This window comes from Ursus maritimus, unplaced genomic scaffold (assembly GCF_017311325.1).
Source record: "Ursus maritimus isolate PB19 unplaced genomic scaffold, ASM1731132v1 scaffold_34, whole genome shotgun sequence".
Taxonomy (NCBI): domain Eukaryota; kingdom Metazoa; phylum Chordata; class Mammalia; order Carnivora; family Ursidae; genus Ursus; species Ursus maritimus.
In genome coordinates, this window is record NW_024426008.1 from 22,913,169 (window position 1) to 22,941,099 (window position 27,931).

General features: G+C 41.7%; 1 protein-coding gene across 7 annotated transcripts in view; it reads right to left on the reverse strand.

Annotated features, from left to right (window-relative positions):
* SPATA6L (spermatogenesis associated 6 like) overlaps positions 1 to 27,931 on the reverse strand; it is a 48,835-nt gene that overhangs the window by 14,064 nt on the left and 6,840 nt on the right. For 6 of the 7 annotated variants that reach the window (XR_568706.2, XR_005831855.1, XR_568711.2 and 3 more), the window contains 6 exons: positions 26,648 to 26,696; positions 23,548 to 23,589; positions 14,627 to 14,751; positions 9,030 to 9,107; positions 5,265 to 5,507; positions 2,851 to 2,953 (listed from right to left, as the gene is read on the reverse strand). Coding sequence is in view for 1 of the 7 variants with exons in the window: in XM_008690920.2 (XP_008689142.1) it covers positions 2,851 to 2,953; positions 5,265 to 5,507; positions 9,030 to 9,107; positions 14,627 to 14,751; positions 23,548 to 23,589; positions 26,648 to 26,696 (640 nt within the window). In the remaining 6 variants the exon portion in view is untranslated. The remainder of the gene's footprint in view (positions 1 to 2,850; positions 2,954 to 5,264; positions 5,508 to 9,029; positions 9,108 to 14,626; positions 14,752 to 23,547; positions 23,590 to 26,647; positions 26,697 to 27,931) is intronic. The other variant, XR_005831856.1, reaches the window with a different exon arrangement.

The following is a 27,931-nucleotide window of genomic DNA, read 5'->3' on the forward strand; positions in this document are numbered from 1 at the left end:
TTCAGTGACTCATTACTACCCATTACCCCTAAAACCACTGTTACATTTGTTCCACAGAGCACAGAAATAGTATGCAAGGATGAATTATTAAAGAATTTCAAAGTTCCCTTGTAAGTTACACTGTCAACTTTTACAAGTCCCTTGAGTCACAGCGATCCTATCTGTGAGTGCTTCTGTCCTCTTGAGGCCCCGTCAAGTTATGTTATTAATGACAGCACACAGGGACATGCGAAGGGCAAAGCAGAGTCTAAAGTGAAGCCATCAATTCAGCAATCCTCACACAGCCTGGAAAACAACACCCATACTTGGCCCAGGTGCCCAGAGCCTAAAAGAAAGCCGTGTGGCTCTCATATAAATAAAATGCATCTACTCGGCCTCTTCTGCCATTCCCTTTATGTTTGCTTTCCGTGGAATCGTATTTATGCAGGACGTCTCAAGCACACTTGTCCAAGGTAGACAGACACAAATGTTAAGTGCAGACAATGAATAGACAAGAGTTGGGGAAAACATAATGCAGGAAAAGTGCAAATCATGGTGATTACCCTAAACAATCATAAGGAGATCTAAGAATGACTAGGAAGTGAAGCGATAAATACACACAGGCAAAATTAAGACTCAACTGGATTTTTCCAAATTCAGAAAAAAAAAAATGCTTTTGGAATGAGTATTTGCAAGGCTATGCCAAGGCCACCGTGCCTTCCCCCTCTGTGCTTGGGGCTTAGGCGGTGACAAGAGGCTTTTCGTGGATCGCCGATTCCCCCAGGCCACTGGCCTAAGAAGGAGGATACAAAAAGGGCTTTTTCAAGCCTGGCAATCAACACATCCTCTGGGCATGCACATGTGTGTCTGTCTGTCTTGTCCCAGAAGCTGTCTTCTCCCCAACTCCCAGCTGAGCAGGGGGCTGGCAATGCTAGGCCCTTTTCAACTATAGCCACAAATCTGCCTGTTGCCTAGAAACCCCCTTGCCAGTGTTTGGAGCACTCCCTTTCACAAGGGGCTAGCCCTCGTTCCCTTGCGCTCCAAGTGCAGTCCATGGACCAGCCACGTCATCACCTGGACTTGCAAGGAAAGAAGGCTCCCAGGCCATCCCGGCCCTGCCCTGCTGAATCAGAATCTACCGTTGAACAAGATTCCCCAGGTGATTCAAATGCACATTCAAGTTTGAGAAGCACTGCTTTATTCTACCTTAGGCCTGGATGAATGAGCTGACAGGTGACCTAAGCAAAGGTCTGGCTTGGAAGCTACAGAGACTCCAGGGATCTGAGAAACCAGAGGTCTAAACGTCTTCTCTAAATGTAGGTATGCCAAAAACTGGGAGTGTGACCTGTGCACACTCTGTAACCTCTCTGGAGCCTCACTTCTCCACCTGCCAGGATTAAGAAAAGACAAAGAGGCCGAGACCAATGTGATGTATGAGAGCCCCGTCGTAACAGAGCCAGCATTAAGCCCAACGTGTCGTCCCCGGGAAAGGACATTTGCTGTTGCTTGATTTCACAGTAACAGGGAAGGCAGTGCTGCTTTTATAGGCTGCGTGGGTGACTTTCAATCCAAAAGACTTAAATTAAATGTCAGCCAGGAAAGGACATTTGCTGTTGCTTGATTTCTCTACAGTAACAGGGAAGGCAGTGCTGCTTTTATAGGCTACGTGGGTGACTTTCAATCCAAAAGACTTAAATTAAATGTCAGAGGTGATAAAGCACTTTCTGCTTCAAACCCTGCACTCTGTCCTTGCTTGGCTGCTAACAGTCACCATGATCCAAGAGCACTGGCTTGAGTTACCAAAAGAGACCATGCAGCCCCTTAAAAGTACAAGCCTTTAAGCCTAAAATAGGGAACGTGTTGTCAGGGACGGCCTAGGTCCAGTTCCACCAGGAGTCAAGAAAACAGGCCAGCATTTCTAGCCTAAGAATTCTGATCAAGTTCAGGCATGGATGAACTTCACTGCCATGACCTTCAGAGCTGACATGGGGCAGGCAGTTCATTCATAAGGACAATGCCACCAAGGGAGGCATTAGTGACTCTCAACATATGGTGGGTCCAGGGAACTCCCCAGGGGTCACCAAGAACTTTCAGGAGATCTGCAAGGTCAAGACTGTTCTAATAACACTAAGACATGAGTTCTCTTTTTCTCATTCTCTCATGACCGTACAATGGAATTTTCCAAAAGCTACATGATGTGTCATGACATCACCACTCGGCATGGCTAATGGAAAGTGTGCTCGTGTATTCCTGTATTTTACAAATTTCTCACCTTCCGTCTCTAACATGCTAAATATTAATAGATCTCATCCACATAAACAAAAGTGCTCTGGGGTCCTCAATAATATTTACGAATGCAAAAGGGTCCTGAAGCCTCCACGGTTGGGATTCCCTGCCTTAACCTAACTGAACCTCGCTTCAGTAGCGTTGGCTCCCCTCCTCCGACCTGGAATCTTGTAAAGCAAGTGTTACCCTCCTGATCTCCACCAAGCTCCCACTCCTTCCCATCTAGAGAAACGGCAAGCCTCATCTGGGAGCTCTCAGTGGTGACTCCGAGGGCGTTCACACCAGCACAAGCCACCCCCTGTGTGTCCGGCCCAGCCAGGGAGCCCCTGCAGCAGAGCACATGGGTCAGGGCATTACTCAGAGCACGCTCTGTCAACAGCAAGGGGAACTGGGAAAGGGACAGCTCCTCATCTGGCTCTGCTCTGGGGGAGCTCCCCCCCTGCAAACTCCACAGCTAGATGCTACCTGAGAATTAGGCTCGAGTTTCCAGAGAAACTCGGGATGCCCCAGAATGAAAGAAGATTTAGAAGGAGGATGCGTTCATTCCCACTGGGGATGTACGGGGGTAACGAGAAACTCGAGTACCTCTTCTCCCTGGAAAAGGCAAGTTTGAAAACTTAAGTTTTCTTCTCGACTTCCGGGATTGATACTCTGAAACATTCTCACCAAAAGGCTTTGCGCTGTCCACCTGAAAGAAAGGGAAGAAACAAGATTTGAACCCACCGTTGCTTGTGTTACCTTCTCCTCATTACCTGTAATGCCTTTCTCCCCCTCAACTGTGGGCCATGCAGGTAACAAGAGGCTGGGAACGAATTAAATCGCAGTCTCCACGCACATTAAATGTTATCCCAACAAGGGACGCTGTTTGTCCCTATTTCACTGAGGCTTAAACACGAAGGTATTGCCGAAAGGTCAGCATAAAGTTGGACATAAATTATATTCCAACCACAGGTTCAGGGTCGAGCCCAGAAAAGAGCAAGTGAAGTTTATTTCAAAATACTTCAAAACAGGACAGAGTTTTCATGTTCCTAGACAGTGAGCAGTATTGGCCTAGGTGGGGTCCTCCCTGAAGACAAGGGATTATCACCAGCTGACGTTTCAGCCATTCACGCTCCCTTCCAATCTGAGTGTCTGGAACCTTGAAAAAAAAGAATAGTGTAACTGTACTATTTTAATGAAGATGACCTTATTTTCCTGAATTTGGACAACACAATCTGTAAGCAGGTCCAACCACTTGAAATAGGAACTCCTCTAGAATATTTAGAACAAAGAGTTGCTGGATTTTTTTTAATCTTGTTTATTTCTCTTTTTTTTTTTAATTTCAAGAAGGCAAGTTATAATATTACTCTTCATTCTACTTCCAGAAATATATTGATTAAAATTTACAGTCTTCACGACATTAGACCCTCTAAATTTTCATGCTTCTATTTAAAGAAACATCACATACTATCAGGAAATCTGGCTAAATAAGAGTTAATAAGTATAGACCATTTAGAGAAGAGAATGGTACATAGTAGAGGCTGTACAATAATTTGTTAAATAAAATAAATATCAAGCCAGTTTTATTCCCTTTGAAATCTACCAAGATTGTAAGATTATTTAGCCCAAAAGGCCTTGCTCAACTACAGTGTATTTCACAAAAATCTCTTTCAAATGGAATGAAGCAGACTGTCCAATCAATTCAATTCAATAATATTTTTATAAAGCCGTGTTTAAAGACTGATTGCTAGACTTTTGCCGTTTTTACCCAGGTCACCACGAGGAAAACAGCTATTCTACAGTTTTTAGCCAAATAACATCTGTTGAACCTACAAACCAGCTCTGCGTACCGTCGTCCCAGTCAACAGCACCCTCACTTCGGGGCTGCCCATGCTTCATATCTTATGTCTAATGCACTAACATCACCACCAGTGACTTTAAGCCAAGTTATCAACTTGACAATAATATCCATATTTAACCACTGGAATTATAAGCACTCTTGGAGAATAAGTCATTAACCAGAACATGATATAGGAAATGTTTTTAATGTAATATTAACCACATATCTATTGAGAAACTAGTCTGTATATCCAGGATAGTTACAACTTTGTGGGAGAAAAACCTTATGAAATTGTAAAAAGTGAACGGAAATGCACTAAATTAAACAAAATGTTTATTTTTATCATGCTGGTGAGCTAACAGGTACTTTTTTAAACAAATTTTCTCTATTTTCCATTACTTTCACAGGCAAAACAATGTAAGGAGGCTGGTGTGATTACATTTACCTGCTACTCCCTGAGGGCTAAATCTAAGATAGCTTTAATGAAGGGCTTTGAGTAGGCATACCATTGCTTCTTCCTGCAGACATATTTGTCCTGCCAGTGAACAACAACCTCATTTGAAAAACTCAAGCAGTTTTCTGTAAAACTGATGAAGCTTTCGTTTTTTATTGCTACAGAGCACATGGCAGCCTTTGTTATGCGTGTCTTCTACCCCTGTCAGTTCGCTGATCCTTCTGGATAAAAATTGGCAGGTTGTCATAGGCAGGCATCACACTCTATTAATAATTTTCAAAAATTAAAAATAGGGATGACTGACATTTACTGAGCAAGTCTTCTGCACGAGACATCTTTGTATGACTTTCCTGACAAAGGTGGCAAACTTCATCTAATTATAGTTATTTTTCAATTTGAATTCCCTCTTTCGGGGCACCTGGGTTGCTCAGTCAGTTAAGCGTCTGCCTTTGGCTCAAGTCATGATCTCAGGGTCCTGGGATTGAGTCCCGCATCGGGCTCCCTGCTCAGTGGAAAGCCTGCTTCCCCCTCTCCCTCTGCCTGCTGCTCCCCCTGCTTGTGCGCTCTCTCTCTCTGTCAAATAAATAAATAAATAAAATCTTTTTAAAAAATGAATTCCCTCTTTACTTAGTATCACCCATTTGCTTTTATGGCCCAACCTTCCTGTATCTTATCCTCATTCGCACCTTTACCCTTCCAGACTCTGAAAAATAATTTTAGGCTCACGTGTCTAACTACAAATGGAGGTTTGTTTTCCCCAGAGATCCTGATGTTATTTCCAAGGTTCAGTTGAGCTGGCTGGTCGTGAAGGCAGCGCCGGGGAGAAACGGGGGAGGGCGCGCGAGATTGTATGCTTTGGGGCAGTCTGTTGAGATTACTCTCCTTTGGCTTCGTCTTCATATTATTTAAGGGGAGTTTGGGTCCATCTGTTGCCGATAAAGGCCTTATTGACTTATTATATCTTTCTTCCTGAAACCAAAACAAAAAAACACTGATTTTAAAAATGGAAAATGGAGAAAAAAGAAGAAAAATTGAATCACAATACAACTGTATTGAATTGAACTTTGTTTAACTAAGGAAGAAGACTGAGCATCTCAGACTGGCCACACTTGAATTTAAGAAAGGGTATTCTCTCCTTAGTTTTTCTTCAGCTCAGCTTAACATCACTAGTATTTATAACTCGCGGGCGTAATATATTTCAACCAGAAACAGTGAAAATTTTTTGCATTAGGACAAAGTTGGAAGGTATCAGACACCCCTCCCTCATCACAGATAGATGACTGATGGGGGGGGATGAATCTGGCACACGCTTGGGTCCAGCAATTTCACGTCAAGGAATTCATTAAAGGAAATAATTACATATGTGTATAGCTACATTCTTTTTCATTTTTAAAAAAGATTTTATTTTATTTGAGAGAGAGAGAACACGAGTAGGAGCAAAGGGAGAGGGAGACGCAGGCTTCTTTGCTCAGCAGAGAGCCCCATGCGGGACTCAATCCCAGGACCCTGAGATCATGTCCTGAGCCGAAGGCAGACACTTAACCAACTGAGCCACCCAGGCACCCCAGCTACAGACATTCTTAAAACCATTCAAAAAATGAGAAATCAGGGGCGCCTGGGTGGCGCAGTCGTTAGGCGTCTGCCTTTGGCTCAGGGCGTGATCCCGGCGTTATGGGATCAAGCCCCATATCAGGCTCCTCCGCTGGAAGCCTGCTTCTTCCTCTCCCACTCCCCTGCTTGTGTTCCCTCTCTCGCTGGCTGTCTCTCTCTGTCAAATTAATAAATAAAATCTTAAAAAAGAGAGAGAAATCAGCTATACTGGTGAGTAAGCAATTTCCTTTCCACTTCAAACCCACCTTGCTCTAATGCTCAGCTTTAGGGCACTGGGGCAAACCCTTCGGCTCTTCCAGCTGTTCTGTAGAGGCTCCACCACTAGGAGGCGCTAGAGGGAGGCTGCAAGCTGGGAGGAGGAAGCCAGGACTCCCACTCCTGGTTCTGCGTTCTATTTCCCTCAGCGTCACCCCAGCAACTGGGCTTCACCTTGAGCGAGGCACACGGTGCCAGTGTATAGTTTTCCCCCCAAGAACCCCAGACCGAGCCTCACTGTGCCTCACTCAGATCTACCAACATGAGCCGGCCAGAGTCCCCCACTCACCCCACAGGACCCTCCCTCTAAGCTCCACATGCACCAGCAGTGAGCACTGTCCGTCACAGAGGTCTGAGTCCCACTCATCAGAGCCCCACCTCTGAACCCCTGAGGAAGCACCCAGGCAAGCAGCCCCTCCCCACAGGTCTGGTCCCACCTGTGTGGGGTCTCTTCCTCAGGCTCCTATGTCCTTGATGACCCTTGTTCCCCCAGGCCTAGGGATGGAAGCTGCTTCCTCAAGTTACTATATCTGTCACCTCAGTGTCCCCTCCAGTCCTTCAACCTCTGTTTGGCCTTTTTAAAAATAATTAATTAATTAATTAAATCTTTTTACTAAAAGAACAGGTGTGGTTTGTTTCCTCTGACTACTGTATCGGTAAAGTGCCCAACAACAGGAAAACCATTGGCCAAATCATGGTACGTCCATACAACAGCCAGCTATGAAGCCGTGAAAAACTGCCTGGCCTAAGAATACCTAAGGATGTGAGAAACAGGGCGCCTGGGTGGCTCAGTCGGTTAAGCGCCTGACTCTTGGTTTCCACTCAGGTCACGATCTCAGGGTTGTGAGACTGAGCCCTGCATCAGGCTCTGTGCACTGTGGAGTCTGCTTGAGATTCTCTCTCTCCATCTCCTACTGCCCCTCCTGCTGCTTGTGCTCTTTCTCTCTCTCTTTAAAATAAATACATAAATTTAAAAAAAAAAAAGGATGTGAAAAACATGTTCATGGCATATTAAGTGAGAAAGGAAAAGGATACAAAATCATATGCAGTATTGCATGATCCCAATCTTTTAACATGAAAATAATGTGTGTGTGTGTGTGTGTGTACAGAAGAATATACTCAAAAAAATGAGTCATGCTCATCTCTACACAATAAGAACGACAGGCAATTTTTTTTATTTTGTCCTGTTTGCTTATCTGTATTTTCTAGTTTTTTAAACTAAATACTTTTGTTATAAGAAAAAACAATAAGAGCTATTACTTTAAAAAGTTAACACTTGGGGCACCTGGGTGGCTCAGTTGGTTAAGTATCTGGCTTCAGCTCAGGTCATGATCTCAGGGTCCTGGGATCCAGCCCTGCTTTGGGCTCCCTGCTCAGCGGGGAGTCTGCTTCTCCTTCTACCCTTTCCCCCTGCTCGTATTCTCTCTCTCTCACACACACATTCTCTAGCAAATAAATAAATAAAATCTTTTTTAAAAATTAGAAAATAAAAAACAAATAAAAAGTTAACACTTAATGGAAGACATATATTAGGAGGCCCAAACAAGATTAAAATGGCGGAGTGGAAGAGAGACAAACTGAAAAATCACTGTGCACCCATGCCAGACTGGAGAAAATGGTAAATAGGGGAAAATAAAAAAGCAGCCAATGCAGGGGCACCTAGGTGTATAGTCGGTTAGCATCCAACTCTTGATTTCGGCTCAGGTTGTGATCTCAGGGTCATGAGATCAAGTCCCACACTGGGCTCTGCACTCAGTGTGCAGTCTGCTTGGGATTCTCTCTCCCTCTCCCTCTGCCCCTCCTGCTCATGCTCTCTCTCTCTCTTTCTCTCTCTAAAGTAAATAATTAAAAAAAAATTTTTTTTAAATAAAAAGCAGCCAATGCCTTCCTTAAAATTAATCACTGGCCTCCTGTTATAGATATGATGCCCAGAGGACTGATGGCTTTGCACAGACTAGTGACCCTTTGCATTCAGTCCCCTTAAACCACAGCCTACACTGTGAAGGATTTTCCACAACACCAGACAAGATTTGGGATGACAAGCAAAACACTTGAAGAAGCTTTACAAATTACCTTCATTCATTTTCCATATTGTTCTAGAAAGGATTTTAAATGGTTAAAAATTATGTACAATAAGGTAAAAAGAAACACTGAGAGCAATCAGCATGATGGGGAAATTAGGGCTGAACATGACGGCGAAATGGAGGGGGTGCTCCAGGATGCCCCAAGGCCCTTCATGGTTACCAAAGAGGTACACACGTACAACTCTGAGCTACAGCCTCAGCAAAAGAAAGAAGGAACACGATTATTCTAAGATCAAGGGTAAAAGTCACGAAACAGTAATAAGAAAGCTAACCAGCCTACTTACGTCAAACTTGTGGTTTTAGCTTTTATATCCCCTGCCCCACTGACTATACCATGAGGAATAGATATCAAACACACTCACTCTAATGTGATAGGCTGAGCAAATAGTTTGAATTTAGAAATTCAAACCTAGTGATAAATCTCCAGGTTTCTATTCATCCAGTTGCATCTAAACTTGGTAACTGAGTTTGGGCTAAAATTCTTTAAATCTTTGGAGAAAATTCCTGACAGTTCTATCACTGGCTTCTTGGATATACTTACAGGAAATCTGTTTCTTTGCAGAAACACACGTTCTCTGATGGCTGTCCTTGTAGAAAACTCTATTTTGGGAGCAATGCCCTAAAAATAAAACAGCATAAAAGCAAATAAAATTATTGGAAATAGATTCATGGCCCACCCCATCTAACTTGAAAGCATGTAATAACCTAATTACTTTTTTGTGTGCTTGGCCTAATGCACACATATTACCTAAAATATGTACATAACAAATATATATATGGTGGAATACTATTCAGCCTTTAAAAAGAAGGAAACGCTGCCTTTTATGACAACATAGAAGAATCTCGAGGACATCATGCTAAATGAAATAAGCCAGACACAGAGAGACAAATACGGTGTACGGGATCTAAAGTAGTCAAACTCACAGAAGCAGAGAGTAGAACGCTGCCTGCCAGGGGATGGAGGATGGGGGACATGGGGAGATGATGCTCAAGGGCACGAAGTTTCAGTTGATTATGCAAGACGACTAAGTTCTGGAGGTCTATCTGATGTACAGCAATGTGACCATAGTTAATAATACTATACTGCAAATTTGAAATTTTCTACAAGAAGAGATCTTCAGTATCCTCACGAAAGAAAGAAAGAAAGAAAGAAAGAAAGAAAGAAAGAAAGAAAGAAGAGGGAGGGATGGAAGGAAGGAAAGAAAAGAAAAGGAAAGGAAAGGGAAAAGAAAAAAAGAAAAGAAAAAGGTACACAAATAATAATAAGTGATGGTTAAGTTAATTAGCTCGATTGTGACAATTATTTCACATTGTTGACGTGAAATAATAATTCAAAACATCAAGTTGTACACCGTAAATGTATACAATATTTGTTGATTACACATCAGTAAAGCTGAAAAATAACACACATACATAATAGGAAGAGCTCACACCATGTAACAGGCAGTCTGCGCCAGGCCTTGACCTAAGTGCTCTGTGTATACTGACCATCAGTCCTCACAACAACCCCATGAGGTGGATCCTAATAGAATCTCTGCTTTGCAGATGAGTAACTAAGACACAGAGAGTTTATGTAACCTGACCACTGGGGATGGCAGGGCTGGTCTCTGAACCGGGGCATTCTGGTTCATGCAGTTAGCTACTCTATTGAAAACACTGAACCACAGAATTGAGTGAGATGATCTAGGAGGAGGGATAGACAGAGGTTCTCCTGCCCCACCTACTTGCTTTGGAAAATGTACTTTGTATTATACCAAATATTTATGTTCATTAGGTCTATTTCCAAATTCTGTTTTGTTTCATTGATTGGTACTCCTATTTGGAAGGGTACGTATTGAATAATACGCACACGCAATGTGCACACGCACACAGACACACGGTACTAACGAAGAACAGACTTCTGACGCACACAATCACACGGATGACTCTCAAAGCCATTTTTCTAAGTGAAAGAAGCCAGTCTCAAAAGGTTGCAGACCCTATGATTCCATTTACATGACTTTTCGAAAAACATAAAACTTCTAGTCCCCTGATGAACAGACCAATGGCTGGGGTCAGGGGAGGGGGGATGCGCCTATGTAGGGATAACAGGAGGGAGATCTGGGGCTGATGGAAGAGTTCCGTATCCTGATCATGGCAGTGGTTCCACACATTTACACGTGTGTTAAAATTCAAAGAACTGTATATCAATTTTACTGTGTGGTCATTGAAAAAATAGTTACCTTTCTTAAAAAAAACCCTGAGATGTATAGCAATTTTCCCAAGGTCAACGTGGCTTATAAATGGCAAAACAGGGACAGGACCTGGATCTGATTGAGTTACAGTGTCTCTAACTGACCTCATCAAGTCACCTGCAGGCACGCTCCCATCCCCACCCCCAACACCCCAGGCATGACCCTCTGCTCTGCTCTCCCCCCCGACTCCACCACCTGGCCAGGTACTCCTTGTCCTGGGGGTGCCTTCTCTTTCTTCTCTTCCTGTCTGAACCCCAGCTGGCTCTCAAAGCCTGCCCTCACCCTAACTCCTCCAGGCACCTCCACAGCAGCTTCCCCCTCCAGGCTCCCACAGCTTATATTCATTCATACAACATATTACCCGCACTTCCAAGAAGGACTTGCATCCGCTGAAGCCCTACAGGCTGGAGACTGACATATTCTACATGTGCCAGGTCTTGGAAGGGGCTTTCACGTGTGTGATCGCATTTAATCCTCACACAACCTGGGTAGCACACAGTTAGATTCCCATTTTATGTGGGAGGGAGCAGGCTTGGAGGGGTGGTGTCATACAGCTGGAGATCGGGAGAGCCAGGAGTTCACTTGTTTCCTGCCTATTTATTCCTTCCTCTGCATGTTCATTCCTGTGCATTCGTCGGGTCTGCAGAACAAGTCCTTACAGGCACAGGCTAGATCCTCAGCTCCTTCTCTTTTTCTTTTTTCCTTTTTTTTTTTTGCATCTAGAATGCGGTATGCCCATACAAGTGGTCGGCCTGGACTAGTGACTCAAGATTTCTGGGCTTGCAAACACATGGGCCCGTTGCTGCAGAGCCAGATGATGCAGGGGGGCACTGGTCAAACAGTGTACAAGGCCGTGGCCAGCGCAGCCTCACCTCCAGTTAGGAGAATCCCCATACCAAGAGGAGGGTGGGGGAAGTTCCAAGGTCCACAGCGCTACTGGTGGAATCACGAGACCTCCTGTGGGTACCGAATCCCAGGTCCCCCGAGGCCCAGCTGTCTGAGCCTGAATAAGTCACCACTTGAGGCACAGACTTGTGCCGCTGTGTCATTGCCTCTCGGGGAGGCTGCGTGACCCCTGAATGACAGTAGGACAAACCGTAACTGCTCACATCATGTACTGGACTATGTACCAGATAGCATGCTAAACACTACACGTAGATTTAACCCGCATTTAACCTGGTGGGGGAAGTACTGTTATCAGTCCATTTAACAGCTGAGGAAGCTAAGGTACACAGAGACTAAGGAATTTACCCAAAGTCACAGTCACTGAGCGACAAAACTGGGACTGAACCCAGACCATCGGGGTCCACACTTAACTTCTGCATATGTGGCTGCTTAGCCGGACTTCAAACCCCCACTCCACTTCGCCTGGACAGGAAGAGGAAGAGAGCGTGCCCCACCTGCAAAATCCACACCCTGCAACACATTCTTGCTCGCCTTGTGTAACCTTGACTAATGACAATGACTTACAGACAATAGGGAGGGACGTACTTCCTTTTTCACAGCAATACTGATTTCAGCAAAATACTTTAGAGCTGAAATTTACAGGCTCTCTCTTGTCCAGTTTCCTTAGCAACGGGATGAGGGTGATGATGGCCAGGTCAACAAAGGAATTTAACAGTACATTTTTTTCTACAATCATAGCACTAAAGGAAAAATGAAATTATTAACTAAGAGTTAATAATTAAGAAATAATAATATCCTTTCTGCTTACTTTACAAAGTCAGTCTTCACCCAACAAGAAAACAAACTATATTAAAAAAAGTTCTTGGGGCGCCTGGCTGGCTCTGTCGGTAGAACACACAACTCTTGATCTTTGGGGTTGTGAGTTCAAGCCCCACGATGGACATAAAGCTCAGTTTAAAAAAAAATTAAAATTTAGCAAAAAGCCCAAACAGAACAAAACAAAAAAATTCTTGACCTTGACAAGGAGAAGAGGGAGAAAAAACTATCAGGGTGTCAAGTGAAATAAAGTGAAACATGGAAATACAAAGAAAAGTCACATTTTTGTGGAGGAAATAAATGAATTAATAACTTAAGAGAAAATAAATGAAGTAATGATTTGCCTGACTGGCACACATAATCCACACTCACGTTCTATGATATTAATGAAGAGAAAGTAGACACTGGGCTGAAATAAACATGAGACACTCCGCCTCTCGCAGTGACCAAGAGTGAAAACTTTAAAGTCCAACAGGCCAGCATGAGAACCCTGCTTCATCGCTCACCAGCCCTGTGGCTTCAAGCACACTTCTTGAACTCCCTGTGCTAGCTTCCCCACCATAAAACAGGAAAAGGATAGCAGCCACCTTGCAGGGCTAAGGAGGACTGAACAAGATAAGTCATGTATCAAACTCAGCACAGGACCTGGCATCTGGAGAGCACACAAATGTCAGTCATCATTAAAACTGTGGCGACTGGTTTTGTTTTGCTTTCTAGAACATTCTAGAGAAATTGAGCTCCTCTATCTTTTTACAAATTGTTTACAACACAGTTTCATTAACTTCATTGATACTTTACCTCTAATGCGTGAGGATCCTTGCCTGCAGTGTTAAAGCCCTTTTGCTGATGATTACCTGCGTTTATGAGTGACTGTAAACACAACCTCCTATACGTTCTTCTTCCCACTTATGCTCATGAAGTTAAACAGAGACGACATTTGGGGGAAGTCAAGAACATGTGTTTGTCCGCGTCTTGATATCCAGCTGGATACCAGCCCAGTGTTTACGGATGGCTTTGACTTAACAGAAAACTCAGGCAAACCAAAGTTAATGTAAAGAGTATTCGCCACGCAATTCTCACCAGTTTTTATCCTTTTAGCTTCTGAAGAGCAATAGACCAATAACTGAAAATAATAAAGGCGAGCGTTCTCACGAGTACCACGGATGTAAGTGATAGATGAAGAGTATCTCTGAGGGGAAAATGGTATCAGTGATCCTCACCAAACCGTCCAAGATTAGGGAGGGTTTAAAGTTACGGTCGTTAGCAATTCTGATGAGGACAACTTTGGATGAATGTCTGCTGCTTGAAATACGAGAACTAGAAGTTCTGTCATCATAAACATCACAGAAACAAGGGTTCTGCACGTTATATATTCTGCACGGTACTCTCAACAAAACGGGAGGCGATAACATTTTATGGAATTACAACAATAGCGACTCATGGGGGAGTAAGAGAAAGGGTGAGGATTAAATAGGCTTTTTAAATTCATAAAGCTATGGCCCTTCTAACAGAAGCCCCCCAAGTAACATAAAGGTTGAGAAAATTGTCAGAGCTGCCGTGGAGTTAGAAACCATCACAGACACCATCAAAACAAATATTCTGAATTTGGGTTCAGGTAATGCCCCCAAAACAGATTGTTATCTGAATAACCGCTGTGTATTTCAAGGTCCTTTGGTAGTGTCACTGTGAACCTCTGTCCCTTTCCCTTCCTTTAAGTGGAGACTGTGACTTCTGCCTTGGCTGACATGAGAGCTATCACGAGGAAAATAACACACCAGAGGAAAACCTGAAACCTCAGAAGAAATGAGAGGCAACTTTATTGCTATCACGACTCTATTTGCTTTCATTATTGCTACTAAAACAATAGCTACGATTAAATAAACAGGTATCAAATCTTCCAGTTAGTCTGCATTAAGAGGAGGTGGAAAAGCATCCTTGTAAGTATGTGGCAGTGTGAATAAGGCAAAGATTTGGCCTGATTAGGTTAAGACCCTTCCCCCCACCTCTCAGGTCAGCAGTGGGAATCAGTATAATTTGCTATTTTGAATGGGGCATTTAAACGGGGCTGCTCAACAGAGCAACAGGGGTACTAACCCACATGAAGTGATCAGCCCGAGAACAAGCCCTATCAGAGGTAAAATGCCCGGGCCTCAAGAAGTCCAGCTGGGCACGAACCACTTACTGGAAAACCTGCAATCGTCTTCATGAGCACCTCCCTGCACATCCCAGGGAGCGAAGGTGTCAGCTTGGGTTCAGGGAAAAGAAAATCCCGTGTGTTTTCTTCATAGCAGGCCAACTCCTCCCACACTAGAAAGAAAGGAGAAAAGCCAAAAGTAGATTTACATTCTCGAAATGATCTACATTCCCGAATTTAACAAAATAAAAGCTTAGACAGGTGACAGCCCAGAATAGCACTCAGATAAAAATAGACATTTTGATCAAAGCACCTGTTATTCAAGAGGTGGCGTAGAAAAGAATTCTACTACTTCTTATCTCATGGATCATTTTTAAAAGCTTTCCCAAGTCATAACAGAGAAGAAGGAAAAAGTGAAAGGATTGTTCCACAAAACAGAACAAAGAGAAAAACCTCTTTTCATCCATCCGTCTGTCCATCCATCAATGCATCCACCCATCCTTTCCTTCAACAGTGTTTTCTAAGGACATATCTTGGGCCAAGGCCTAGGGATAGAACAGGAACAAGGCAGACAATGCCCTGTTCACACAAAGGTTACAGCATAAGCTGGGAGGGGGGGGGGGTCAACGTGTCCACTGATGCAGGGATATCAGCAACCCAATGGGCCACAGAACAGTCACAGCTACGGTTCTTAGCAGGGCTGCTACCAGCCACAGGGACATTTCCAAATTTTGTGGGGACATTTCATGGGCAGGAGCCAGAGGTGCTAAGGTGTCCTGCAACACTCAAGACACTCTTGTACAACATTCTAACGTCATAACAGACATTCTTTCAGGTGAGAAGCTATTTTATAATTGGCTGAGCCCGGAACCTCACTGTTACATACAAACACGGAGCACTTTCTTTGCATGATCTTAAAATACACCGAATTTTTAGGAATGCAGCTACTGTGTACTGTGTACGTGGTTCGGATCTTTACTGAGACCCTACTGACATTTTGAAAATCATGCCACATGTAAATACTTCCTTATGCTCAATGTTTGTGTACTGATACAACTATTTTATTTTAAACCATTTTCCTTTTATTTCTGCTTTGTTACAGCAGAAGTATTGCTTGCAGCGATTTGTGTAAGCTCGTTATATAAACCACGAATATTATTTCAGTACGGCGAAGGGGTGCTACAAAACACTCATTGCCAAAAGAAGATCTTGCATCTAAGAGGACTGAGAGTCACGGCGCTGAAGGACGAAGAAGCTGCCAGCTGAGCCCTCCCTGTCTACACAGCAGGTGCTACGCAAGAGGTTCAGACCCAGAGTGGCCCCTATACAGAGCACTGCCGAAAAAGAAACCAGAGTCAATGAGGCAGCTTTACCGTTTTGTGACTGCCATTCGATTTTGAGAAGAACTCTGACGAGGGTGTATTTCTGGCACATCAGCGGTACAAAACTGCTGACGTTATCAAATGTGACGGATTAATGTCTTCCTACTTATTCCGCTCAACACAAATGCGTGGGTTCTCACAAGGATCGAAGTGCAAGAAGAATGCATTTTGTTTTTCATCACGATATCATGTCTTTCCACTCCTCTCGTCTCATCTCAGATGTGCTCTAGCCACATGGACTGATGGTCTATTTCTTTCCCTCCTCCGCTGCATACGTACTTCCTCAGCCCATGCTGGTCCTTCCAAAATGTCCTTTCTTCCTTCCCATTCCAGGTGAGATCCCATTCATCTTTCAACTTTCACCTTAACCACAACCCGAGCTGAAACCAAGAGTCAGACACTCAACCGACTGAGCCACCCAGGCGCCCCTAAAGATGGACATTTTACAACTACATTTCAGTGGCGGTCAGAAAAGAGAGGCGACGTACAGGCTCCTGGTTGTACATCTCCAAGCAGATGACGTGAGAGAACTTAAGGCTCTGCTTACGTTACGTGCTCAGTCACCCCCTTTCTTACCCTCATTAGTTACCCTCTTTGAGACTCAGTTTCCACCACTGTAAGAGAAGGAGACAGACGAAAAGCCCTCTAAAATCTTTCCAACTCCTGCCACTCATTCATTTCTCAATCACATCTTCTCCATTTTTTCAATCTCTTTTCGTTCATGCGTTCAAGAAATACGCACTGAGGACCTATTGTGTGCCGGGAGTTCTAGACACTGGGTGTGTAGCAGGGAACACAACGGGTACAATTCCTGCCCTCCCGGAGCTTACAGTCCACAAGTGGTAAACAATTACACGAATGAATATACAATGTACATTGATGATAAAGAGGAAGGCGGGGAGGCAGTGGGAAGGTGGGGGGAGTTCTAAGATCGATCTTCTACTTCATCCCGGCCTCCTTTTCATCAGGGCTCCTTTGACGGTGCTCCAGTGATGGGCATGAGATCCCATCTCTGCTGGCCAGAGAGACTTCTTCCACTCAGAGACCTCACAAGTGCACCCTGAGAATGGGCAGTGATGTGACAATCTCCTCGCCCAACAGAACACAGCCTTCTCCTGAGGCCTGCAGTACACTGGTTAAGAACTGTTTCTAGGTTCAGACAGAGCTGGTTCAAAACCCTGCTCCACCCTTTACCAGCTCTGGGACCAGGAGCAAATTACATCATCTCCTAGTTTCAGCTTCCTTTTCAGGAAAACGTAAAAGTCATAATGGTACCTGCCGCTTGGGGCTACTGGGAGGGCACATGACATATATAAAGTGCAGAGCACACAGCCTGACATCACCTGCCGTTACCAGGACCGCTCCACGACACCAACCCAGCAGAGGTCCCAGCACCACCCTGGTCTCTGGATGTCATGTGTTTTCGATCATACACTCCTACTCGAATAAACATGCAGTGTGATGCTCTCCACACTGGGCTTCTCCTTTTTCCTTCCATAGGTTTTTGGCCAGGTCTTGTCACTGTGTCCAACATGACAGCTACTAAATAAATCGTGTATTTAGCAAGAATTAAAATAAAAACAAAGAGGTCAGAAAATTGAAGGCATGCTCGTCTCCGATCTTTGGAATCACAGGAATAAAGAGACCGAAATTGGAGACAAGAACTGAAAGGCTGATGTGTCTCAATTCTCTCTCTCTGCTTTGGTCATGTTCTAGAGTCCAAACAGCCACCCAGTGTAAAAATGTCAGCACAGCAAGGGGAGGCTACAGCAAGAGCCTCGGTTATACATACTAAGTGTATACACAGTCTGAGCAATTCTCAGAGGCCAGGTGAAATGTCTGGAAGAAATCAGTGTTCTTAAAGCTCAGACAGGGACATCATCACTGCCATCAGTGAAAAACTCTTCCTCCAAAAAAGGAAAACAAATGAGCCTTCGAGAAAAATAGTCATTCTTGTAACAAGGTTGTTTTGAAAATCTAACATTTACAGAGCGTATCAGAATTGACAGCTTGCCTCCCATGATGAAGTCTCATGTGACGCCTTCTGCACAGAGAAGGAAACTGGCTCTGTGAGAAGGAGGCACTTAGGATCCCACACGGCAAAGCAGGAATTCAAACCCATATTATCTGAGGCAGGCGTTCTTTTACTGCTGATGCCTGGTGAACACCACAACTAAGTATAAAACAAAGTCTGATTGAAGGAACGGGCGCCCACTGAAATAGCATTTTACAGCTGGACTGAACAGACGTGACTTCTCCAAAAGGAGAGGTTTTTATCTGAGACATGGGTAAAAAGAAAGCGCTAAGCTCCCAAACAGGATTACGCTGCTGCCCCCCTGTGTCCGTTCGCTTTTTCCCATCTTTGTAAACTCGAACCAGAGGAGTCTCTGTGGCTTCTAAGCCAAATCATTGGACCTTTTTAGCAGTAAAGCCATAGGTAAATCTAAGGCTCTCGTATCATCAACACAATGGTCATAACATGTCTTTTTTTTTTTTTTGACAAGGTATTTTTTTTTTAAGATTTTATGTATTTATTTATTTGACGGAAAGACAGCCAGCGAGAGAAAGAACACAAGCAGGGGGAGTGAGAGAGGAAGCAGCAGGCTCCCAGCAGAGGAGCCCAATGCGGGCTCAATCTCAGGATTGTGGGATCACGCCCTGAGCCAAAGGCAGACGCTTAACAACTGAACCACCCAGGCGCCCCCATAATACGTCTTTTGACTATAGATGTGTTGGAGAGCGATGTGAATAAACATCAAACAATAAAATACTATCTGCTGCAAGATGAAAAATGAAGGATTCCAGCCACGTGAAGGATGGGTCCCTGCAAACCTAAATGTGGCCCCTGTGGCCCCACGGTGCTGCCTACGCTATTATCAAGTATGGAGAACCAGCAGAGCAAGTTCTCTACGCCACCGTTCTGCCTGGTACCACGGGCGTGATACCAGCACCACAGTGTGGGGCATGTTCCAAGCACACCCTCAACACACAGATGTTGGACAGACTAGTGGACCGATCTGTAATGCATCTGAGGCTAAGTGAAATTTCTTGGAGCAATTCTACTTTAATGCTACTAAGAATTACAATCCGCGATACAAGGACTGTAGACAAAAGGAAAAGGAGTATCATACAGCCTCCATTTCATATCTGAGTAGCTTCTGAGTTATAACCCGCAGGCACGCACCCAGCCTCGAGGTTCTCCAATCATCATGGCCTTGAACTAGTCTTGCAACCTTCTCACAGATGGATTTCTGGTCATGTGAAAAACATAGGGTAATCTAAGATATATTGAATTTTAAAAAGCAAGTTGCAGACTATATTCAACCAATACGTACACTAAACATACATATATTACATACTAGATAGAGTACATTCATGCATTCATATGTGTGTACGTATAAATGTATTTTAAATTTCACTGAATACACTAAATGCATTGCATATACATCTACCTGAAAATGTCTAAAAAGAAACACAACAAATTATTAGTAGTAATTATTGTCAGAGGTTGTTGAGGAATGTGGCTTTTAACTTTTTTCTTATCTAACTTTATTGTTAAATTTTTATAGTCGGAGTATTTAGGTATTGTGTAATTTTTTAAAACTTTGTGTAGAATTAAATAAGACCAAAATGGGCCTGCTTCTACTTCATTAACACTGAAATATAACTTGCCAGTTTGCACTGATATATGTTTGAACATAAGATTAGGTCAAATAAGAAAAGAAAAATAAACTATGGGAAAAAAATTCAATACCCTGATTTTAGCCTGTCACTTTTAGGCTGAAAACTGTTCAGTAAGAATTTCTGAAAAGCAGGTAGGAAGCATCTCTGATCTTTCCTCTGTTCTACCTAAGAAAGCCCTGACATATACAAGCGTGCCTGTCCTTAGCCACAGAGAGTGGGGCTCCTCTCTGTTTTCAGGGCCTGCTTCTGCCAATGAGCCAAGAGGCAGAAGAAAGAGCTACAGACTTCCAGGTCCCCTCGACTCCTCGGGGCCCGTGTCTTGCTCTAGGTACAGCCCCAGCTGGCAAAACTATGATGCTCATAAAAGCCTCTACGGCCACCTCTGCTTTAGCTCAGCAGGCTGCCAGACTCACTTTCCTTCTCCCATGCTTTCTTATGAAAAAGAAAAATTCAAACAATAAAATACCAAAATAACACAACAGAACAGGAGACATATATATGCATTAAGCATAACTTATTAAAATCTTTGGTAACGGGGTGCCTGGATGGCTCAGTCATTAAGCATCTGCCTTCAGCTCAGGTCATGATCCTGGGGTCCTGGAATCGAGCCCCTCATCGGGCTCCCTGCTCAGCAGGGAGCCTGCTTCTCCCTCTGCCTGCTATTCCACTGGTCATGCTTGCTCTCTGTCTCTCTCTCTCTCTAATAAATAAATAAAACCTTAAAAAAAATCCTTTGGTAAAAATATCGGGAATTTATACCAAAGTGCAACGTTAACATCCAGACATCCCTCCACAAGTAATCAAAGGACACCGAAAGCCACATTACACAGAAGAAAAGAAAGAAAACAAATCATGGGAAAATGGAAATTTTTAAGAAGTTTTAAATTTTAGGTTGTCACAAATCATATCTAAAAAGAAGGGGCCAGCACATACAGTAAAATATATTTTTAAAATATTATATGCTTTGCAAACACAGTAAGTTCAAATAATACTAACCAGCATTAGCTAGGCTATGGGCAAGGGGCATGCCATACGCTACTGAACGCAGTAATAATGGGAACTTGCTGGCGGTCAGCTTACTCCCAGGGGACAAGACATGGATGTTCAGTCTCGTATACTTGTCCCCCCGATCCATAGCAGATTATGTTCCGAGACTGCCAGAGGACACCTGAAACAGCAGGCAGTACTGAATCCTATATACACTATGTTTTTTCCTATACACACACACCCACGATAACGTTTAACCTATAAACTAGGCTTAGTAAGAGATTAACAACAATAACTAATGATAAAATAGAGTAATTATAACCATATACTGTAACAACAGTCAGGTGAATGTGGTCTCTTGCAAAATATCTTGTTGCCTGTACTCACCCTTCTTGTGATGACGTGCTTTGATAAAATGCCTGCATGATGAGAAGAAGTGAGGTAAGTGACTCAGTGTTAGGCGACTACTGACCTCCTGACAATGTCAGAAGGAGGGTCCTCTGCTTCTGGACCCTTGCTGCCATGGGTCACTGAAACCACAAGAAGCAGAACCACAGATATGGGGGGGCCACTGTAATTCTATTCTTTACAAATATACCAAGAGAAAAAAATAATTTTTATAGATATGTGAATGACAAAACCTAAATGTCTAACAATATCAATTTAAGGATAATTATAATGCTATGGAAAAACACATAGCTATTGAGAGTGACAAACTACAGATCGCAATGCAGTGAAAAAGCAAAACCCCAAATATTATGTCCCTACTCTTCATGGACTTATAAAAACACGTAAGTAAATTAATGAAATTCTTTATGGCCATTAAAAATAATAATGTACATCTATGCTTTTAGAAAAGGCAATGCAACAGTGAAAAAGAAAATATATGTGATGCTATTATGTAGAAATTCTGTATCTAGGTGTTCTCTCCACAGAGATATATCAAGAAACATGTTCACCGCATTATAAAGGTTTTCTCATCATTTGGGGATGCTTTTTGCAACAAGTAAAAACTGTAAAGCTATTTTCATTTTGGGAAGAGAAAAGGCAAAAACCTGTCACAGCAAAGATCAAAAAAGAATTAGAAATGTTTGAGTTTTAAATATTTTCTCTCTCTTTCTCTCTCTCTCTCACATACACACACACACACACACACACACACACACACAGACTAAAATCACCAAGTAGGGACCCCTGGGTGGCTCAGTTGGTTAAGCATCTGCTTTCGGCTCAGGTCATGATCCCAGGGTCCCGGGATCGAGTCCTACATCAGGCTCCTTGCTCATGGGGAACCTGATTCTCGCTCTGCCACTCCCCCTACTCCATGCCTGTGTTCTCTCTCACTCCCTCTCAAATAAATAAATAAATCCTTTAAAAAAAAAAAAAGACACAAGAAGCAAAGATACCACAGAAAAGTTTCCTCCTAAAGTCGCATGATTCTAGCAAGCACTTTTTCTGTAAAGGGCCAGATAGTAAATACTTCAGGTTTTGCAGACCATATGGTCATAACTACTCAACACCAGCCTAAACAAAAGCAGCCACAGACAAGATCCAAACAAATGAGCATGGCTGTGTTCCAATAAAACTTTATAGACAATGAAATCTGAATTTTATATAATTTTCACATCATGAAATACTTTAAAATCCCTTTCCAACCATTCAAAATATGTAAGAACTGAAGATAGTTTGGCAGTTCCTTAAAAAGTTAAACACAGAGGGGTGCCCTGGGGGGCTCAGTCGGTGAAGCATCCAACTCTTGATCTCAGGGTCGTGGGATCGAGCCCTACACCGGGCTCTGAGCTCAATGGGGAGTCTGCTTGTCCCTCTCCCTCCCCCTGCTTGCATGTGCACACGCACTCTCTCTCTCTCGCAAACAAATAAATAAAATCTTAAAAAAAAAAAAAGTTAAACATGGAGGTACCATATGACAAAAATTCTACTCCTGGGTCTACACCCAAGGGAACTGAAAACATGTACTCACACAACAACTTGTTCATGAATGTTGATAGCAGTGTTATTCGTAATATTCAAAAAGAGGAAACAAACCCAATGTCCATCAACCAGCGAATGGATAAACAAACTTTGGTATAGCCATATAAAAACACATTATGCAGCCCTAAAAAAAATTAAGTAATGATACATGCCACAACGTGGATGCACTCTGAAAACATGCAAAGTGAAAGGGGCAGACACAAAAGGCCACCACGTATTGTCTGAGTCCAGTGACATTAAATGTCCGGGATAGGCCAATCAACAGAGAAAGCAGATTAGTTGTGGCCAGGGCTATGAGAAGAGGGAGTAAAAGAGGGACTACTAATGACTACGCATTTCTTTTTGGGATAATAAAAATGTTTTGAAATAAGATAGTGGTGATGGTTGCACGGCTTTGTTAAGACACTAAAGCAACTTAATTGTACACTTGACAACAGTGAAGCTTGTAGTATATGAATTAAACATAGAGTATATGAATCTCAATTTTTAAAAACGTAGGAATTTAGCTCACGAGTCATACAAAACAAACCGCAGGCCAGATTTGGCCGGGGGCCTATAGTTTGCCAACCCTGTTCTAGCATCTAACACAGAAGACAGCTTTGGGCATTACACACACACACATGCCCCATAAATTAGAACAAAGCCAAAAGCAACAACTGGAAGGAAACTGCGCCAAGATTCTATTATTTGATGATAATTAGATAAAGTCATGAAAAAATGGAAAGTCAAGAGCCTGTTGATGCTTATTGCCACCAAACCCATAAAGTTACTTTTCCGGGAATGGACAGAATTCAACAGACTAGTGGGGGAAAAAGGGGAGTGTTCTAGAAAGCACAACTCGTAAATACCAATCCCATTCTGTCACGCCATAGTCCTTTCAAAATAAAATAAGCTACATTAGAAATGCATTTACTGGCACATTACCTGGAGGTACCAGTTGTATTAATTCAAACCTCGTTAGGAAGCCTAAAAGGGAAAAAATGAGATTTTTAATACTTGAGAAAACTGCTGGAGTTGTTCATTAATTGCTAAGTTTAAGACTGCCATAACATCCTGTTTACATTAATAATAATAATAATAATAGGGGCCATACCAACAATGATTTAGGTATTTTGAGGCCCAGTAATTCAAAGGCATGGAATGAGAGTAACTGGTATTTTATGCCCTGAAAAGTATTGATGAAATGAATGCAATATTTTCTCTCTTAAAAATGTATTCGTAAGAGATGCTGAGTGGCTCAGTCAGTTAAGTATCTGCCTTCGGCTCAGGTCATGATCCCAGAGTCTTGAGATCGAGCCCCATATTGGGCTCCCTGCTCAGTGGGGAGCCTGATTCTCCCTCTCCCTCTGCTGCTCCCCCTGCTTATGCTTTCTCTCTCTCTCTCTCTCTGACAAATAAAATATTTTTTAAAAAATTTTTAATATATTCATAAGTCACTGACATAATAATCGACTTCTCATTTTTAAAAATTCACAATACAACTGTTGTCCATTAACCTATACAAATTTATCTTGCTTAAAACAGTATGCTCTCTAATTATATAAATGAGATATAAAATATCACATTTTTTATACTTCCTGAGTTCAAAATGTATTTACAAATAGTGAGCCCATGTACAAAATCTATAAGGACAAGAATAAAATTCAAATCTTAAAGTAATTTAAACATAAATGGTATAACAATTAAAAATCAATAAAGATAATTCCCATGAAATGTGAGAAGTGAAAACATTTTAAAATAGACAATAATGTGACAATTATAGACACTTATACTTATTTATACTGTATGATATATTTGAAAGTTGCTAAGAGAGTAGGTTTTAAATGTTCTCACAACAAAAAAGAAATGGCATTATGTTATGTGATGATTGTCTTAGCCAATGCTGTGGTGGTTATCATTTTGCAATATATAAGTGTATCGAATCCGCATATCATATGCCTTAAATTTACACAATATTATACATCAATTATGTCTGGAAATATATACAAGAAGCTGGAAATATATACAAGAAAAGTGAAACTGTCCCTTTGTAGACTTATGAAAAATATATGTGTGTATGAGGACAGAATTTTAAATGCCAAGGAACTTAACAGCAAAGACAGCCTGTAATTTTAGGTTTTCCAAGTAGGAAGGAATATATCTTTGCCAACTATCACTCCAATGGTAATGCCTAGCACTTCATTTGTCTCAGACTTCAAATTCCTTACAATTAATTCTCACCACATCCCATGTTCATGGATTGGAAGACCTAATACTGTTCAGATGGAAATATTCCCCAAGTTGATCTACAGGTTCAGTGCAAAGCCTATCAAGAGCCTTGCTGGCTTCTTTGCAGAACTGACACGCTGATCCTAAAGTTCATATGGAAAGCCAAAGAAATCCAAATAGCAAAAACTGCCTTGAAAAGAAGAACTAAGGTGGGGGACTCACATTTCCTGATTTCAAAACTTACTTACAAAGCTACAGTAATCAAAATTGTGTGGAAGTGGCATAATGATAGATACATGCATCAATAGAATAGAATTGAGAATCCAAAAAACCCTTCATATTTACACTCAGTTGAGTTTCAATAAACGTATGAAGACTATTCAACGGGGGTAAAATACTCTTATCAACAAATGGTACCGGGACGATTAGATATCCAGATGCAAAAGGATGAAGTTGGACTCCTACTTCATGCTATTTTTTAAAAATCAACTTAATATGTGTCATAGGCCTAAATGTGAAAGTCAAAACTATAAAACTCTTAGAAGAAAACATACACATAAATCTTTGTGACTTGAATTAGGTAATGCTTTCTTAGTTATGACATCAACAGTGCAAATAACAAAAGAAAAACAGATAAAATAGAATTCATCAAAATTTAAAATTTTTGCATTTCAAAGAACACCATCAAGAAAGTGAAAAGAAAATCCAAAGAATAGAAGAAAATATTTATCTATCATACATCTGATATGGGACTTGTATCTACAAGGTACAAAGAACTCAATACAAGTCCATTACATATTACAACTCAATAATAAAAAGCCAAATAACCCAATTAAAATATAAGCAATATCTCTGAATACACATTTCTCCAAATAAGATACACAGTCAATAATCACGTGAAGAAATGTTCAACATCATCAAACCACAATGAGATTCCACTTTGTACCCACAAGGATGGCTAATAGTCAAAAGGACAGGTAATAACAAGTGTTGGCCAGGATGTGGAGAAATGGAAGCCTCACACATTGCTGGTACAATGTGAAATGATGCAGCCGCTTTGGTAAAGCTTCTCCGGAGATTAAAAAGAATTACCATATGACTCCACACTTCTATTTCTAGGTATATAACCAAGAGAAATGAAAACATATGCCAACAGAAAAACGTGTACACAAATATTCATAGCAACATTATCCATCATAGCCCACATGTGAAAACAACCCAACTGTCCATCAACCAATGAATGAATAAATAAAATGTAGTAGAGCCATACAATGGAACACGATTTGGCCACAAAAACAAAGTACTAACACATGCTGTAGCAAAGATGAATCTTGAAAACATTATGCTCAGTGAAAAAAGCCAGGCACAAAGGAACATGGATTGTATAATTCCATTTATATGAAATATTCAGAACAAACAAATCTATAGAGACAGAAAGATTGGTTAGTAGTTACCCTGGGCTGCGAATGATAAGGAAGAATGGGTTCAGGGTTTTGTTCTACGGTGATAAAAATGTTCTAAAATTAATTATAGTGATGGTTACACAACTGTGTGAAGATATAAAAACCATTTAATTGTAACAAATTAATAAACAGAAGTGTACTATCCAATAAATCCCATCTCTGTCTAGAGATGCTTGTAATAGAGCTTGTAATAGAATGAAAAATATGATTCAAATGTGACATAGACTCTCCTGAATATAAATATGGATCCAACATGGAAATATCACAACTTAGAATACAGAATTTTATACCTTTACACACACTTACATACATAAAACAGTTGCTTTGTTTTGTTTTGTTTTGAGAGTACCTACTTTCTAAAATGTCTGCTACAGCGCCAGGATCTATTGCATTTTCAAACACCTGCAGGGAAAAAAATGGTGAAAGTAAATTTTCAAAGATTTATTAACATGTGCTTATAGAAACTGTAGATTATATTCTTCCAAGTAATTAACACAGGTCAATTCCAGCTACATAATATTTTAAAACTCAACAGGAGTGTGTTTAACAGGTATGTGGTTAAAAGTTCAACGAATGACTACAGAATGAAAGCACAGCACCAAGGACAAGGAAAATCTGAGTTCGCTGGATTTACCACATGGTCAAAATGTCATTAACTTGACCTAGCCCTACAGTTTGTTGCTAAAAGCACATCTGGCATCAACCTCAGAGTCCTGCTTGAGTGCCTAGAAAACCAGTCTGCATACCGCCGACACTCGTTAAATGATGGTAACTGAATAAATGACATTAGCAATTGGTTGTGCTAAAAAGGAACAAAAGTAAAAATTCCATCTATGTGTAACACAAAAGAAAACCATGCACCAGTAACTACACTCCTACAGAATCCTAAAGAACCAGAGCGAGGGAGAGCCTCATGAGATTAAAGTACATCGTGAAGCACAAGACAAATGTTGTGATATCTGTCTAGCCAATGCCAAATCTGCTTATTTTGTCCTTGAGCTGAAGGGTCTGGGAGAGGACTGAGATTAACAGCATAACACACCTTCTCCCTGAACTCTGGAAGCCTCGAAGAAACAAAAGTTTTCAGCAGAGTTTGATTTCAGGCATTTAAGATCTGATTTAAATGGTGTTTAAATTTAAGCATGGTTAAAATCTGCTCTTGATCTAAAGCCAGGTCACCTTTAAGTACAAATATGGAGGCTGTCCCCTGTAATTCATTTTTGTCTTACCGACTTTGATGTACAAAGCAAATGCAGGTGAGGGGTTTTTTTCCTTTCCCTGAATTATTTCAGTACTTGCATCCCTTCACTTCTTCCATGTCTACGGATTTTCTCAACTATGATCCTGGGGAGTAACTGCTCAAACATAATGTCTCATACATTCTTGAGGAGCAATTTCTTATTTATCCAAATGTTTTAGAACATTCAATTCTGGGTTACACAGAAGGCCCAAGGGGGAGAAAATGTCTTCAATACTTGCTGGAAGTATTTGAGAATGGAGAATGGAATACAGAGAATGGAACAAATATAAGAAAACTAGAACCAGGCAGGAGAAAGCTGGAATATGAACCCAAAGAGCTCACACACGAGGGCAATATTTCAACATTTTCAAATAACTGCATTTTATGAAAAGAAAAA